Source organism: Pieris brassicae, chromosome 4, assembly GCF_905147105.1.
Source record: "Pieris brassicae chromosome 4, ilPieBrab1.1, whole genome shotgun sequence".
Taxonomy (NCBI): Eukaryota; Metazoa; Arthropoda; class Insecta; order Lepidoptera; family Pieridae; genus Pieris; species Pieris brassicae.
In genome coordinates, this window is record NC_059668.1 from 15474387 (window position 1) to 15492353 (window position 17967).

General features: G+C 31.7%; 2 protein-coding genes and 1 long non-coding RNA gene across 3 annotated transcripts; all 3 read right to left on the bottom strand.

Annotated features, from left to right (window-relative positions):
• Nucleotides 1-42: 42 nt before the first annotated feature.
• On the bottom strand, nucleotides 43-8350 carry LOC123708397 (carcinine transporter-like). The gene is made up of 12 exons (XM_045659072.1): nucleotides 8245-8350; nucleotides 5602-5819; nucleotides 5130-5313; nucleotides 4729-4858; nucleotides 3531-3659; nucleotides 2915-3107; nucleotides 2687-2792; nucleotides 1926-2158; nucleotides 1660-1739; nucleotides 1258-1433; nucleotides 763-914; nucleotides 43-141 (listed from the first exon to the last, which is right to left on the bottom strand). The coding sequence occupies exons 2-12, from the start codon at nucleotides 5817-5819 to the stop codon at nucleotides 102-104; spliced, it is 1641 nt and encodes a 546-aa protein (XP_045515028.1). The 5' UTR covers nucleotides 8245-8350; the 3' UTR covers nucleotides 43-101.
• A 493-nt stretch (nucleotides 8351-8843) lies between these two features.
• LOC123708598 lies at nucleotides 8844-11469 on the bottom strand. Its single transcript, XR_006753626.1, has 4 exons — nucleotides 11253-11469; nucleotides 10823-10902; nucleotides 10329-10504; nucleotides 8844-9771 (listed from the first exon to the last, which is right to left on the bottom strand). It is a non-coding gene; the product is annotated as an uncharacterized LOC123708598 (long non-coding RNA).
• Nucleotides 11470-12047: 578 nt separating this feature from the next.
• LOC123708381 (carcinine transporter-like) lies at nucleotides 12048-17361 on the bottom strand. Its single transcript, XM_045659056.1, has 7 exons — nucleotides 17318-17361; nucleotides 16487-16692; nucleotides 15571-15754; nucleotides 14832-14961; nucleotides 13225-13353; nucleotides 12696-12888; nucleotides 12048-12168 (listed from the first exon to the last, which is right to left on the bottom strand). Exons 2-7 carry the CDS (start codon nucleotides 16633-16635, stop codon nucleotides 12048-12050), a joined length of 906 nt encoding a protein of 301 aa, XP_045515012.1. The 5' UTR covers nucleotides 16636-16692; nucleotides 17318-17361.
• Nucleotides 17362-17967: the final 606 nt, after the last annotated feature.

A 17967-nucleotide genomic window follows, 5' to 3' on the forward strand; every position in this document is an offset into this window, starting at 1 on the left:
TACAGTTTTATTGGGACAAAATAAAACGCAAAAATTATAATAATTAAATTGCTTATAATAAAAATTATATTTAGCAATAAATTAATCAAATACACCTGATATCAGCTGGTATCAATGCATTCGACCGACGCAATACCTTTCCTGTAACAAAATAAAAAAAATAATTACGTGAGTTATGTTCGGTGGCGATTATCGGAGGAATGAAATAAATAAAATTCTTTATTTGAAGCTGTCTGGCTTTGATCGTTTAAAACATGAGCTTATAACTAACATAACATTAGTGGGAATGCGACGCTAGACTAACAAAAACTAACTTGACATGTTGAAGGGTTCTTAAATCTAAGTGACACTTATGTTACTTAAAAAGAATATAAGTGTAGTCCACGACATTATCGGAAACGAAATTGTTATATTACCATTTCTGAGTGTAGGATAGACTAAAGGGCTCAATTTCTAACATTTGGTTTGGGCTTCTAATTATTAACTAATAACTATCGAATGTTAGGTTATATAAGTCGTGATTATTTTTCGTCTCATTATTGATTAAAACTGTCAATAAACCAAAATTAAACTTTTCTATTTTTTTAAACTAAAAGCGTAACCTATTAACAGCAAAAAGAGACATAAACAATAAAAGGTCAATAATAATTCTGTGGTGCGTAATTATATATGGGCCTTGATTTCACATTTCTTATATTTATTCAATCATTAGTAAATCACATCAATCATCATCTAATTGAATGCTAAAATTGGTATATTTACTTGGCGTGTTGTTTATGTGCCAGGTCCTCCCATTCTTCGACTGTTTGTGGCATGCGCCTGCCTTTTGTTTCTGGCAACGCTAGAGCCAGGGATGCCCCACTCAAGCCAATCACTGCCACGATGATTAGTGATAAACCTTCCCAAACACGATCCTACAAAAAGTTGAAGTTGGAATGTGTAATTATAGCTCATTTTAATATAAATATGCATGCATATCCTGGTATTAATTAAATGTGATATACGATCAATATAAAATTTAATAAACATTGAAAATTCCAATAGCAATATATAATCTAATAACAATTAGAAATACAAGTTAATATGTGCCCATTAATTTAATTTATATAATTATTATATGTATCGCGATATTTAAACACGTTTATGAATATTGGAAATAAACTATAAAAAAATCAAATTCACATTTCAATTTTAGCGTGTGTAAAAAAGTAGCAAATAGGTCAGAACTATTTTATAAGATACATGATATGTACAAACCGAGTAAACTATAAATGGAGTCACCAAAACTGCTGCAAAAGCACTGATGTGTACAAAGGAGGCTCCTGATGCCCTAACAACTGTGGGCAGCAATTCTGGAGTCCACTGAATCACACTGACATATGACATGTTGTTGAAGAATCGAGCTGCTACCGCAAGGGCCACAGAGGTTATCCCTTAAATTCAGTATAAACCCTTTTATAAATTTTTACATTGCAATCTCTAAAAACACATAAATATTATCTTAATTTATTTACATATTTAAAACGATAATCATGAAGTATTGTTAAAGCGTTATTCGCACGTACGATATATTGTATAGAATTACCGTATGCATTGTATGCGCAACCGTCTTAAACCCAAGGTCCTCTTTATGAGGGATGTTGGTAGTATAAACATTACCTCTTGGTACAAAAGCAGTGATGAAACACAATATTCCCGCAGCCATCATTGGTACAAATACCAGCCAACGCCGACCCAGCCTTGAAAACAAAATTCAATTGAAATTATCAGAAATATTCTTCAATAAATAATGTAACTCTTTATATATGTATAAATCCTATTTTACGTAAACTTTTATGTTATTAAGAATATATTTTATAAGTCTTTTACTAATATTTCACTTAAATAAAATAAAATATAAGGAAACCGGAGAGTAGGTACCGTACCTGTCTAATAACAAAAGCAACACGAATATGGATGGAATCTCTGTAGCTGACGTGACTGTGAATGTCAGGAAGAAGTCCAGTCCTAGGTTCTCAGATAAACGAATGATGCTGTCAAACATGACAGCAACAGCAACAAACGTGATGATAAGGAATATCACCATTTTGCCAAGAGCTGGCGTTTGAAATATCAGCCCAATACCTTTCTCTTCTTCTTTTGTCGTGTGTGCGACTTCCTTAAGGGAAAGAATTAACTGTTTATTATAATATTTGCGCATTGTTAACATAAGGCGAGCGATTCTCAACACGGAAGTCATGCCTTCCAACCCTGACTTTTTAAATTTTATCCATGTGTGTAACTTACGAGTATAAGACCCAAATATCAATGGCGTATTTCGAACATATAATGCAGATCACCTATATAAAATGATCTGGGAAACACATATAGAGGTCCGACAACTTTGATGTCTAAAAAGAGTTATCACATGTATCATGACTTAATTATTACTACGTGTTATTTGTTATCTCAATAGCTTAATAAAACAAAATTGGTTTAAATATTTTCTGTTTACATGATACACTGGACAGGAGTCTGCTGTATAACCTGCTTGGTAACATTTCTGTGTATTTTTATAAAGTTTAAGAGAGCACACAAATAAATTAAGTACACACCTACCAGTTATTTGATTAATTGCTATATATATTTTTAATATTAATTATATTTAAAAACATTTTAGTGTTTTAATTTAACTATAAAGACTTACAATAAACTGATCCATAACATTTTGTGGTATTTTATTTCCATTAATTTTCTCAAAGCGTTTTAAAACCTTCACGGCTCTGTCTATCTTTCCCTTTGAAACCAACCACCTTTAAAAACAGGTAAAAAATCTTCGAAATTAAAATTCTACTACATTATGATTGCAATGCATACTGTGGCGATATAAAGATTAAATTCACGGTCATAGATTTTATAAAAGAAGAGCCCCTACCTTGCACTTTCAGGAACAACAAAAGGAGCAAAAAACGCCAATAGCATAGGCGATGATGTTGCTATCATAAAATATTTCCAATCTGATATCCATAAAGCTAGCCAGGGCAAAATAATACAGCCTCCACCGAAGAAAAATGCTATTGAGAGATTCGATACCATTGTTCGGTATCTTGTACCCACGTATTCTAAAACTGGAATTAAGGATTTTTTTAAATTATACTAAAAGAATTAATTTTATTTTTTATAAATCACCGGAACAATCTGGAGTGTTGTTTGTTAAGTTTGGTAGTATACGAACATTACTGGTAGATATTATGAAATAAATATTTTGAAATCGGCTCCGGCATCTTCAAGTAAACGAGGAATTCATAAATATGTATATACAAAACAGTAAAAAATATACTCCAAATATTTTTTTTTCAACAAACAGAAAAAAATTAAAAGTTATTTATAGTGATAATCAACAACAAATCAATGAAATGACTTTGGATCATAATGTTCAAATGTTACAGATATAGTAAAATTTGTTTAATTTTTGCTTCATAATTATGATATGAATGTATAATTTTCAATTATTAAAATGTTACTTATTATAGAAGTTATATTAACCTCACCTAATATAAACATAAGTATAAAACAGCTGTCAACACACATTCCGGCAATGAAGCGGCAAATGGCGAAGTCCCAGAAATCAGTCGTGAATAATGTCGCAATATTACCAATCACACCAAGACAATTTGACACTGAAATAAGGTTATTTATTTACCCGATTTTAAAATAATATGTACTATAAGAGAAACAGGCTCTGCTTCTTGGACCTGTGGACGCAGGCATTTGTCTGGCCCATCTTATAAGGTCTTGTGAATTGCAAAACGAGATGCTATAAATGGGGGGAATTTCAGATAGACACCCGTACCATCAGCGACTTAAAAAATTTAATATGATAGCACTGTACGATCGGAGAACTTTAGCCGGCGTTACCTTATATAAACTGCTAAATAATCATATACAGTGCAGTAACCTCTTACATGATATTAAAATTGTCGTCTCTTACTCATTCCCTAGGTATAAAATCAGCAATATTTTCCAAATTCCTTCTAGAAAAACCAACATAGGAGTCCAGGCACCTCTCTTTCGAATTTTTCGTGATTTTAACGGATTGAACAGTGCTTATCCGGAGCTGGATATATTCGGTAGTGGGCTGATCGGTTTTAGAGAAAGCATTGTAAGGTGCCTAACTCGAAGCTAATTCGCTGTTTTGCTGATGATTTTTTCATTTTTTTTCTACTTTACAAAAAAATTCTGCTAATTTTATTGTGTGTTTATTTTATCTTGTAAATGTTTTATTTTTTAATTCTTTTTAAACACTTATGTTTACTTCAATTGTCATACATTTTAAATGGAAGATTTTGTATAATATGCAGGAGATTTAGTAATAATTATTATTTTCGCAAAATTATAGTGCACTGATATTATGAGAAGCTAATCTGTAATATTTTGAAAGTGCAGTGGTAAACGTTTAAACATCTTTCGTAGATGGAAATAATTGTATTATATAACGCGAATAACTTAAAATATAATGTATTTATCAAATTCTTGTTATGTATTGCAATCGTCTTGGTTTAAATTTCAATAGATAACAATTATATTTTCAGGGAGAATCAAATTCATAACATCGTCCAGCTTATATGAGCTTCAAGTTACCAAGTAAACCACGGCTTGGATATTATTATTAAAATCTTTGGACACTGGCTTGTCGAAATTTAAAAGATATGTAAAAAATACAATTTATTTGTTATATCGTATACTTACACACAAGAACAGGCATTCGGCCATATTTATCTGCCAACACCCCACAAAGAATCCCGCCAGTTATGGATCCCAAGAAACTTATAGATTGGGACCAAGGCACCAAGTTGGCCTTATCGCAGACCCATTCCCGCTAAAATAAAAACAAAAACTCCAGTAATAAACCATGTGATGCCGTCATACATATTACCGCAATATACTCAGTATTCTACCATATCTACACATGCAATCTATTAAAATGACCTATGACTGTGTAATCAGCATTGACAGGTCGCTTGCGCATTATAACGTAAAAACGACATACATTGTCGACGTTCTGCAATAGAGAAGGAGCATCAACAACATCCTAAAAGCGTTAACTAACTGAATGCGGTGGTGTTTATTAAGTCTCTTTTTAAGCTTACCTCATTAACTATAGTAGAGTAAGGAATGTCTTCAAACAGAAATTCCCAGCCGTGTTGACATTTGAGCAATGGAGTGTTAGGATCTGGCGGACGTAGAGATTCTAATACATGTGTCCAGTTGACGTCAAATGTCTTACAACTATCTATATTGTAATCACCAGTGCGTGGCGTTGATAAGAATCGCCTAAAAATGATTGAATAGATTATTGTTGCTGTCATTTGTTTCCTTAGATACAATGGTGGCTTGATGTAAATAGCATCTATGCAAACAACTGATTTGCGATTATACTTTATCTACTTATCTAATGGATAACACCCTAGTAACATGGTAATAAAAATTATCAATACTCATTATTATTCAAAACAGTATATGATTTAAATAAAAAGTGGTACTGTTAAGTGGATATAACTAGGACTTCCAGTACTCAATCAAATTCACAGTTAACAAATATATTACAATTCAAAAGTTCACCTCAGCTCAATAGTGAGGGACTGTAACTCGGGAACTCTGCACCAATGTTCTTGTGGAGTGGCCGTTATGAACATCTGCCCAAAATAACTGAACGCCCAGGCAAATCCAAACGGTAAAATACCAACGAACAACAGTCTTTGATACCATCCTAACTCTCCCACACTTGTTATCACTGCCTCTAAGGCTGTACCTATATCGACGTTTTCTTTTTTACTCATCTGAAAGTTTTAGTTATGTTACAAAGTTTACGCAATTCATATGATATTTTTTGTACACACTAAATACTATACCCTGGGTAGAGGCATGTATGTTAATATCACTTAATGTCATGAAAGCTGCCTGCCCGTTTGCCCCTTGTTCAATAAAAATAGAATCCAGATGTAAGTTGTAACTAGATTATTTTTACCTAGTCCAACCATAACTTCTGTTACAAATGAAAATGCATTTTTGAAGTGAAACTTTTTAGGTGAAGGGAGGTCGAGAATAAAGTACACGCGACTGGTTGATGTATTCGTTTAGTAGATACATATTACAACTTTAGATGACAATTCTGTAACGTCTTGTGCAGTAAACGCAGATTTTATTTATGTATTTCGATGATATTATGTCATTAGCACGTATACAGTGTGTAAACAGTGTAAATATAGATATAGAAATTCATGGAGTGATCTGGTACTTGATTATCTTTTGGGGCAAACCTCAGTAATAATTCATTTACAAAGGAGTTTCACTTCTACTACTCGTATGCACGCACTTTTTTATGAAGTCTTGTAATATTATTCAAATTTATATCTACATATTTATTAAAGTCTCAGCAAAAATAAAAAATATTAGTAATTAGTTATTTGATAATGAACTCGAAAACGTGAAAAGTTTTTAAAATACGTACAAATTACGTGTTCCAAATACAAAATAATTAAAAAGTTAAAACACAGAAAAGTTTTTATGTTGCAGTATTTATGCCAGACTAGTTAATAGTTATATAAACTCAACACAATTTTGTTTAACGTGGAGTAACTTATGTTATCTAATCTTGTTTCGTAATTCGGATTGATTATAACAGTATTTAATTTTTGGATGTTTCTGCAAAGTCAAAATATAGCTCGGTTTCGTTAGATTGTCTTTGCGCTTTAAAAATTTCTTATATTCTGATTTCTGATGCTTTTACGACAAACTATCATAACAAAAATGTAATGTTATAAGAAATTCATTTGTGTTAAAAAAATATTTTTGGGTTAGAATGAGTAGTTTATAAATTTATCTTGTGTAAGTTCAAGCATAGATACTAGCCAAAAATTAAAAGTAGGGGGTAATTTTAATTTTTTGTAATTAAATTAAAGTAGTACTTGCCAGAAATGACTATGGTTATAACGGGGCTATACTTATACGATATAATAGCTGGTCTGCGGTTTCATTTCATCTCGCGGAAAGTTTACTAAGTCGAACTATAGATACATTTTTGTTATCATAAAAGTTTTATTTTCATTTCATCATTTAAATCTATTCAATATTCAGATTTTACAACACAACGATATATATCTAATACATTTATAAATTTGTAACATCATTTACGTAAAAAGTCCGACATTAGGAAATTTAAAAACAAGAATTTTTCAATTACATTAATTTATAATTTGATTTCAAGGAGGTAATGAAAGATTTTTTAAATTTAGTCCAGGAATTTTAAGCTTGATTATTATAAATTATTGAAAATATAAACTAAAATTCAGTATGCAAAACTTTCTTCTATAATATGAAGAAGAGATTTTTTTTATAAATTCAGTATCTTAGAACTTCCCTATACACAACATTTGACGTAGTCTTGTTTTGTTGCAGCAAAATAATTTCATGTTTTGGAGTTCCGACTCGGGATAGTCCAACATACAATTGCCCATGGGTAAAACTTCTTCCTTTTGTAGACATTGATACGTTCTATAATACTGTACATCAGTTTTTTGTTCTATCATCAATAGTTTCCACAAACGCGATTTTTTTGGATTATTCTTTACACCTTGGATTATATTATTTCATTTTTATTAGGGATATCTATTTTTTTGAAAGTGTTTATCAGTCAGTGAAGATGCAGCTTTCTAATGGTAAAAGAAATCGGTTGAAATCAGTCCAGTAGTTTTTGTGCGAAAACATTACAAACACATACAAAAACACAAATGTTTCCTCTTTATAATGCCTAATTTTATTGAAAATGTTTGAATGTCATTAGTATTTAGATTTAGTAGGAAATATGGGCGACGTATTTCATATATAATGTTATTGTGGTTCATATATTAATTCTCCTATTATTTTATTTAATAAGAGAATAAATATAGCAATTTCTAGATATAATACAACTAATATACTTTTGTATAATATTTAAGTGGTATGTCATGTATAAGGGTTGAAGGCTAATGACCTTTAAGAGGGATAAATGATATATTCTTGGCAAAGACTTGACTGCTGCCAAATGCACTTTCAAAAAACCTACTAACTTAGTACTCAGTTTTAGTTTTTTTAAGACACACCAAAGAATAGTGGTATTACTTTTATTGTTAGAAGCAGTCGTTTGTTGTATTAACTTTTGGATTTTTTTGTTGTAAAACAATAATAAAATACAGTTAAGTAGTAAGTAAATGAATGCAGACTTACCTCTCAATATTTATTTCCAATTCATTTAAAATTACACTAATATTTTTAGTACACTATCATTTACTAAATAATGTACACTGAAATATTAGCAGTGGTTCATAACCGATAAGAGTACAATCAATAGTAATAAATTTTTGTGGTAATTAATATCTTGAAAACCTTATCATTATCTATATTAAATGATAATTGAAACACTAACGTGTGCCATCAACACTACTTTACCTTTACTTTACCGGTATGACGGTATCAACTTACATATACATAGTATAAATATTTTCGATTTCTATGAAAGATAAAGTATTCTTTTATACGTCCACTCGTACCGTATATCACACTTTAAGTATGTGACTTGACATACGGAAATAATTGTGGGTTCGCTGAGAATCGAGCGGAGAAGCACCTTACTTACCACTAAGGCAAGGAAATATACCTTTATTATATGTTTAAAAGGATATGGACTTTTTACAAAAGGTCTTCAGCGACACAATAATATAACAATATGTACCTAATAAGATTTCACATAATTGACTTTTTAAATTCTAAGTATGTCAATATCTAACTATCAATTATATTATACAAGTCTCTGCCGACATTAATTGATAGCCAAATGTTGTTAAATTCTTATCTATAAAAGGAATCGGCAATGTACAATAATCTCAATACAATGAAAAGTGGCACTCGACAAACGAATTCGCCCGCTAAGTAATAAATATGAACGCAATTTGTACCTTACAAATTGCGTTTTATCAAGACTTACGCATTTCTTAATACCAACTCCACAACTCTTGTCAGTAAATTGCCACATAATAAATTCTATAATTAAGACGTCACGTGTCAAAATATGTTTCTGACATACAGAAGTCATTCTTAGTGCTTTCGATATTGAACATAAGAGATGTGACTGCTGCTTTTGGTACAACTGACGTTTGCTAGTAACAGTGAATTTTACATCAACATTATTTATATTATTTTAACTTAAATAGGTACAACGTAAAACTATACTATATTCCAACACCTTTTTCACCTGGTGGATTTGCGTGATCTCTATAAGAAACAATTAGTTATTAAATTTGTACTTTTTTAACCTTCGTAACGTAAACCCTTGCTGGCACCAAAGCAACTTGATGGAAGTTCGATTAATTTTCTTTAAAACGAACACTGGTGAAAAACTAATAATTAATCTACTAAAATCAACTATTAAAAAAAAACGTAATGCTTTTCCTATTATATTCTTTTCGGTTTTAACTAATAATTTAAAACCAACAAATATAACAATTCCCTCAATTATGCCAAAACGCTATCTATACATTTATAGAAAAAACAGTTATTCTTCTTGCCTGCACTACGCTTTTCCCGAGCTTTCCTAGTTGTTGGACTTAACTAAATTATCCTGCTTAAGTTTCTTATATCTTCCACTGTTTGTGGCATTGGCTTGCCCATTGTCTCTGGTATGAAGAGGGCACAACTAGCTCCTAGTATAGCGAATACCGAAATTATTAAGAATGGGAGACCTGGCCAGTACTGTGCCTGAAAACAATATAGACCCTCTAATTACCCAAACTTTTAAAAATAGTATTTATAATCGAAACAACAATAAGTGTTTTGGGTTGGATTTTATAATGGGCTGATGTCTTATAAAACAAATCAAGGTAACGGTCGTAGAATTGTATACGCCTCAATCGTAACATAGTTGAGTAGTAATAGTTTTATTTTAAATATTGACATGAAATTATTTTATATGAGTTTTTTGTTTAGTATGAAACACATAATTACAAAAAAGAACTAAATTCCCTACAAATTATTTATTTGTGTAGTTTGTTATATTATAAAACTTTCCTGACGCGTATGTACTTTAGATAAATTGTACGTTTTTTATAGGTGGGCTTCCCTTAGTTTTGCTTGCCCAGAGGGCTCACGAAGGCCAGACATTCATACAACCATTCTAGTAGCGTCGCCTTGCCTTCATAATATAAATAGTAAATTTACCTATGATAATAAACTCGCTTTAAATTCGCACTATTATTTAAAAGCTTTATCAAAAATATCTAAAGATAAATGTTTTTATTAAATTATACGGCGCTCACCGAAAAAACGACGAATGACGACAGCAGTAATGGAAGATTACCGAAAGTAAAGATAAGCGCACCACCAGAAGCCCTCATAGAGGTAGGTAACAGCTCTGGAGTCCATTGGATCAATGTATTGTATGCCATAATGTTGAAGAATCTCGCGGAAACTAGAAGCGCTCCAGATGCGAAGTCTGAAATTTTAAATGAAATAGGTTAGGTAGGGCAGGAAAACACAATGTGATCGAAAGAGCTGAATTTGGCTATTAAGTAACAGTATTTTGAATTCGTTTTAATTTTTGTAATAAGCTACCGCCATTAAAGAAAAGCTAAATAAATAGTTGAGAAAAATACATAACGTGAAACGATACTGTATAATGTGTACTCATTTCAATTGTTTTTTTATTATCTTATTTAATATCACAATGATTAAAAATTATCCTGTAATAAAAATGTTTACGACTTTTTAAGGACTTATTCAACAATGCGTATAGAAAAGACTAGTAACTTACTGTTTGATACAAATGCGTTGGTCATGTTGAGGATTATTGTTGCAATAACGGGACAAAAGACAAGCCAGCGTCGTCCAAACCTTTAATTAAATATATCCATAATAATGCTAGATATTCGATTTCATTCTAAATTAAGGTAAAGTTTGTTACTGACATTTTTCAAGTACAGATGTAAAAATGCTTTAAATTCGCGATTAGATCGCGCCATTCAAAAAATATTATTTAAATGTATATTAAACCAAAAATAATATAACCCTGCAAATGTTTAAGTTCTAAAACAACTACACTCAGAGTTAAGTTTGAGACACTAAACCAAGAGGGTAACATTGATTCGCTTAAAGGAATCGCTAGCAAAAAGAAAACTTGAATGTATGAAAAGTTCATTTTTAAATTATTTTTTGGTGCTTTACATTCCTGACCCGCTACTAACCTATCTAACAAGAAAACCAGCAATGATATAGATGGTACTTCTGTAGCAGCCGATACTGTAAACGTGATGAAGATGTTCAAGCCAATGTTCTCTGACATTCTCAGTATAGTATCAAAACTTAACGTCGTAGACATTATGGCTACGATCAATAAGACTGAGGTCAGTCGTAATTCTTTTGTCTTAATAAATTCCAGTACACCTGCTTCTGAAACAGGTTTTTCTTTGCTTACTTCCTGCAAAAAAATTGAATTGATTTAACAGTTTCTGGGAATTATTAGTAATCCTAAGGAATCAGTTTATTTATTACAAACGGCGGCGGAAACGAAGGTAATTTGCAGTCCCTAGGGGCAAAATGGGCTTGTGGCACCAGGGTCACCTAACAAAGCCTTCGCGAGCGGTCACTCTCTCCGTAATAACCGATATTTTTATCATGAAATGTATAGGTAAATACATTTCTTAATGTCATAATTATTAGCTTTTAGGGTAGTTCTATGGACATAAATAAATAATTTTTTCACTTCTTAACGTTAACGTCCAATTAATCTGAAGTTTCCGGTTTCATTACTATGGTTTTACGGAACTTCGAACAACACTTTCCTTGCAAAATATAGCAATTAATAAGATAAAGCTGATCACATTCTGGCTTTAAAAAATGTTAAATTAATATGGCAACATTAATTGTAACGCTCAGTTATAAAAATAATCTGTAAATCAACCGATTAACTAATGTTTTCCTAGATACTTTTAGAATCTGCCTTCTTATTAGCGAGCTGAAACGTAAATTCATAAAATAATTTACAGGTTGCGTACCATAAAATTATCAATCACGTCTTGAGGTATTTTCTTTTTGTTGATCTTTTCAACTCTTCTTATCATTTTTAAAGCCTTGTCTACGTTCCCTGTCGTTGACAACCATCTGAAAATATAATTTTAAATATACCTACGTAGCCCAAGACATGGGCCTACCAAAACTTTAAAAACTACATCTATTTATTTATTAACCAAGATTCACCCAGATTGATTTGGAAACTGGAAGAACAATACTTGCTTATACTACTATAATAAGTGATTAACTAATCGGCATTTAAATTTAGTAGAATTCCTCCGTATAGTATAGGTATATACGTATAGATAAGATAGACAACTTTACGTTATTTATTATATTTTAGCCGTTATAAATATATTTTATATTAATATCCGCAATGAGATTACCAGGTTTGCTTATTTTGGCCTTAAGACTCAGTGTCCCGTCTTACCGCTGCCAGGGTATGATTCAGAAACGACAATTAGTGCTATTCACGTTATGTCTTGAAAAGATGATTTGGTAAGCTTTCACAAGACACATACCGAAATACATACAATTTAAAAAACACATTATCTCTATAAAAAGATTATATAGTTAACCATAGACAATAACAGATAAAGGGTTAGAGAAACTTATACCTTGCACTTTCAGGTAGCAAAAATGGCACTGCAATTACTGCTACTATTGGTGACACCATAACGATCTGCAGAATTCTCCAGTTGGCTATGCCGTAAGCCAGCCACGGCAACACAAGGCATCCACTGCCAAAGAATAATGCAATAGACATGTTAGCCACTAACGTACGGTGGCTGGAACCCACATATTCCAATACTGAAAATTAAAATTTTGATACCAAAAAATGTGAAAAGATTTGATTGTAGATGGACAAATAAGGTGACAGTTTTTTTAATTAGGCTCACCTGTTGTTAAGTGATACACAGACTCGAATTCAAGAATCGGTTTTCAAGAGTCTCTGTTCTAAGTCTACGTAGTCTAGTTTCTAAGTCGAATTGGTTCGGAAATACCTATTTGAGCAGATTCTTCCAAATACTGGTGATGGACACGTAAGGTTGTGTTCGATTTAAAGTAAAAAATATTTATTATTAATAATACTTGAATATAAATAGATTAGAAAACACTGTTTATATTATTTAATTATCAACTCACCTAAGATATACATAAGCATAAAACATTGATTATTGCTAAGGCCAACAATAAATCTGCAAATTGCGTAGTCCCAAAAGCCAGTCGTAAATAAAGTTCCTACACCGCCCAAAAAACCACATAAATTGGCCACTGAAAGGTTTACTGTGGTTAATATTTGTCAACTGTGTCTATTTAAAGCCTCTATTTCGATGTATATAAATCATTTTTTTAATTTAAATAATAAGTATTTTTTAAGTATAATAATACATAGCGCTGTCCTCTTAATCTTATTCCAATATAAAATAGGAGTGTTTTTTTTAAAGTCCACTTCTAGCGTCTTTAAAGTTACTATAGTTACTAAACCTATATAAGCTTAAAAGGCTTGATTCTTTAGCGTCAAAATAAATGACAAATATTAATAGAAAATGGTTATCTGGTGTGACACACACATGCACCAAATAGATATAAATGTTCGATGATAAAGACGAAGTTTGTGCTAGAAAAGTAAGACAAAATTTTCATGTCTGTTTCTGGTGTGTAGTTATTGCTAGGATGTGTAAGTTAGCTAACCAATTTCCCCTGAAGTCAAATTCCTCTTTTACTTACAGTTTCGCAGAGCTCTTTTGTAATAACTTTCGAATAAATATAATTTATATTTTATTTCTCTGGCTTTAGATCACAATTGATAGTTTGTAATAATTCTCTTAATTAGCAATAACTAATAAGAATAAGCTAAACTGTGTGTGCCTGTTAAAGGGTGAACAATAGTTATTGTTCTTATTTTTGTGTGTTTCTAGATGTAAGCTATTATTACCCGTTGGCATCACTTTTTAAATAAATAAATTTCACCCAAAAGCATTATTGATAAAATTTCAAAAATCAACGTCTTCACCAACAAATAATAATGCAGCCGCATTATAGGGATTGTTCAAGCAATCTACCTGGGATAATACTATCCATAATATTGGTGACACGACTCCGAGCCTAGTCAATATTGTATTTGATTACTTACGAAAATGTATTACGTTGTCGCCTACACTTTTTCTTTAGCCACAAAAATAATAGTTTTGACAGGCGTTATCGCTTTATCTTCTAAAACTATTGACGCTTCTTAGGACATAAATGCAATCTACCTAATCTGATTGTTATCTAGTTTCCAGTAGTTGTACGATTACCATTTACCATTGTTTAACGGGAAATTATGCTCTGAGTTGCAGTAAATAAATAAGGAGAAATGAGAAAATAGGGGCCGATAAAAATTAAACGTACAGGGTTACCGTCTTCGTATGTATGTCGTATGTCCATTGAAACTAGCAAGCTTATAACGTAAGTCCAGTAACCTATTAGCAACTGCAGTGATTTACTCTATCTACGTAACCAAACTCAATTTTGATGATAGGCAATGGGAGTAGAACAAAAAAAAATAGTTTATCAAAATTGTGCTACGAATATTATTTCAGTACGACCACATAATACTTTACGTGTTTAGTAAAATTATAATATGTGAAATATAAAATGTGAATTAATAGATAAGAGCACAAATGAAAGGGCTAGTATGAGCAATGAGCAACATTTTTAAATCACTTCCAACGTAGTTTACATAAACCGAAAACTATTTTAATACTTACCTATAATAAGAGGAACACGCCCAAAGTAGTCAGCAAGCACTCCAAGTGTAATAACGCCTAATAAGGTTCCGGCAAACCCGAATGTTGTTACTGTTGGTATGTAACTCGCTTTATTGCAAACCCATTCCCTCTAAAATAAAATAACTCATAAAGTGTGTGCAATACTTTTTTGAGATGAATGACTTCAAAACAGCAATGTATAAACCCAAACTAGCTTATTATTCACAACTATTTTGAACTCTACACAGAGTGTTTTGTAATAATACCAATGTGAGATGGTAATACTGCCAAAATCTACTATAACGACATCAAATGAACTACTCATATTTGGTCGTGACGTTGACGACGTTGTTATTAAGTACCCAATACTTTACCGAAGGTTTCAGAGGCTAATGTAGTTGTATATGGCCGGAATAAATTTTTTAGCGCGTTTCAGAGTATGACGCCATAGCAGTGATTATAGCGGATTGTAGCTGTTGCAGCAAGTTATTATTGAGATTCTCGACGGTCAGCCTACAAACCTCGGTCATAAAACATATAATGTTTTCATATGCACAACTTTAGAGCCAAGAAAAAATAGCAATAATGTTCAGATCGACGCTACGTGTTCTCAGATACTGACTAATACTGACTACCTACTCTCGTATTACCTACAGTATATTAACTAATATCAAAGAAATAACTGAAGAGTGGCATCGAAGTTAAAGTTTATTTTAGCAAGTTTTATTCTATTACTTACTTCAGTAGCAATAGTCTCGTAGGGTATATCGTTAAATAAAAATTCCCAACCATTGTTACATAATGTTAAAGGTGTTTCTTCATCAGGTGGTTGTAAAGTCTCCAAAACATGAGTCCAGTTAGCGTCAAACATTCTACATCTTTCATAGCTACCAGCAGAATTTATAGGAATTGATAATGATCGCCTGAAATATGAAAAAATGTCATTGAAGCTGGCTGCAGCTTCTCGAGTGGCGCTACGCCGAGGCCCACGAATATTGGCTACTAGTCGAGGCTCCATGAAAGCCACACTCTCGATTAATTTAGTTGCTCGCTACATCTACGACATGATAGACGTGATTGGAATGACTGCGTAAGGTACTTGATGTACCTACCAATATTAAGTGTCCTCCAAAAGTCGCCATAAATATAGTTTATTATTTTTCACTTCACGTCCCCTCGTGTCGCCTCGTGGAGAGTGTGGATGTCCAATAAGAGGTATTCAAATAAACATATTATTAATATAGCTACTCTAGATAGTTCCCAATTCCCATTTCCATCAACTTCTTATGATAATATTTTGTTTGAAATTATTTTCATGGCCATTTTGCCATGGAAAAATGTAACAATTTTTTGTTTATAAATATATTTATAAACAAGACTAGTACATAGCTGTTTATGCAGTTTTTAATAATTTGTGGTACAAATTTAGCATTATACGATACAGTTTTAAGAGTTAGCACAATTTAACGATAATAAAATTGTGCCTCAGATGGTACCAAATAGTTCAAAAACCTTAAGAAATTCGGTCTCGACTTATTCGGTGTGATTAATTTCTTCATTTGTTTAATATTATTCATTTTACCCCGGATATCTTATATCTGCGTGAAATACATAATTACGCAAAGTCGCGGAATACCACTAAGTGATAAGTTTACCTTAATTCCGCTTCCAGTCCCTCTAACTCCGGTACTTTACACCAATGTTCTGGCATCAGTGTTAAGTACATATGTCCGAAATAAACGAAAGTCCACATAAGTGCAAATGGGAACATCGCAAAAAACAACAATTTCTGATAAAGTCCCATTTCTCCCGCGTGTTGTATAACATTTTCCAATGCAACATTAACATCTTCTATTGTTTTCTAAAATTTACAAATATTTGTAGTCATCAAAAATATGGCTCAAATAACGGAATTACAATACTGAACATAACGACATCGAAGACAAATCAGTCTGATATTTTAATTGAAAATTCGATCGTCACAAACTTAAACGTTTTATGCTGCCTCGAAGAAATATTCACTATGTCTTAAACAATTAATAATTTATTTATATAATGCATAATTCTCGTCTAGGTCCATCTCAGCATGTCGAGTAGAGTTTCGAGAATTATAAGACCTTTGTTCTCTTTTATACAACATTTTTAAACAAAACTTCGAATTCAATGTTTACATGTCTCTAGCTGACCACAACTAAAGTAAAGTAGTAACCGTCAATGAAAATAAAGTGATAAATTCGCAATTACCAAAAGATTAACATCGAAGTTTATTAGTAAAGTTTTATTTAAAAGCTGTCGATTAATTTGAGCATATAATAAGCGAACTATGTACAAGTTTGGCTTGAACTTTTTTTAAAATTTGGACCCGGCTATTTATTCGACAGCCAGTAACTTCAAATGTGTTCTATTATGTCAAGATTTATAACAATTTTTAATTGTATGATTTTAAAATAATTTATCAGCCAGCACAGCATTAATTTCTATTTTACCGGCTTGTTTTCGACTTCTTTGATTTCACTAGAGCTTAAATCCATCTTTCTTCCACAAAATAACGCTTAGTACTGATCTGTTAAAGTTTTGGGAATAAATCACGTTATGTCCAGTTACTTATATTATCTGTATCGCCTTTGATAAGATTATTAGATATATAAAGACCTATTGCAATAATGTGATAACATTTTTAAAATTTTCAATTGGATTTTTATTAATCGATAGATAACATAATTAATATGTTAAAGATATGTTTCTGGAATTACACTATAGTTTGTTGACGTGTGATATAGAATTATACTAACTAACTTTCCTTATCTAATTTAGTATTCTTTTCTCACACTGGTTGCTTTGAAGAGATCACTCGAAAGCGATATTGTTAGTTATTTTAATTGTACTTTATTTCTGTATAACTGCAACGAAATGTAAATAAATAAATAACTGTTCCTTGCGGATCATCTCCGACCGGCAATAATTTAGGATGCGCCTTGCACATTATTAGTTTACGCGTGGTATTTGCTCACTATTTTCTTGCAGATGATGTCAACGCCATATCTTTTTATATCAAATATTTTTAAATTCATTTGTATAAAAATTAGATAGATAGATAATAAGTTAGTCTTAAGCTAATCACCATTGGAACCAGCAC

Bases quoted from the DNA above. Each gene is read 5' to 3' on its own strand.
- LOC123708381 (XM_045659056.1), bottom strand. From the start codon at position 16,635: ATGGGACTTTATCAGAAATTGTTGTTTTTTGCGATGTTCCCATTTGCA. The intron at 15,755-16,486 runs GTAAACTTATCA...TTCATATTTCAG, and splicing joins GGACTGGAAGCGGAATTAAG to GCGATCATTATCAATTCCTA. The intron at 14,962-15,570 runs GTAAGTAATAGA...ATTTTATTTTAG, and splicing joins ACGAGACTATTGCTACTGAA to AGGGAATGGGTTTGCAATAA.
- LOC123708397 (XM_045659072.1), bottom strand. From the start codon at position 5,819: ATGAGTAAAAAAGAAAACGTCGATATAGGTACAGCCTTAGAGGCAGTG. The intron at 3,660-4,728 runs GTAAGTATACGA...ACCTTATTTCAG, and splicing joins CCGAATGCCTGTTCTTGTGT to TGTCAAATTGTCTTGGTGTG. The intron at 2,793-2,914 runs GTAGGGGCTCTT...CTGTTTTTAAAG, and splicing joins GTTGTTCCTGAAAGTGCAAG to GTGGTTGGTTTCAAAGGGAA.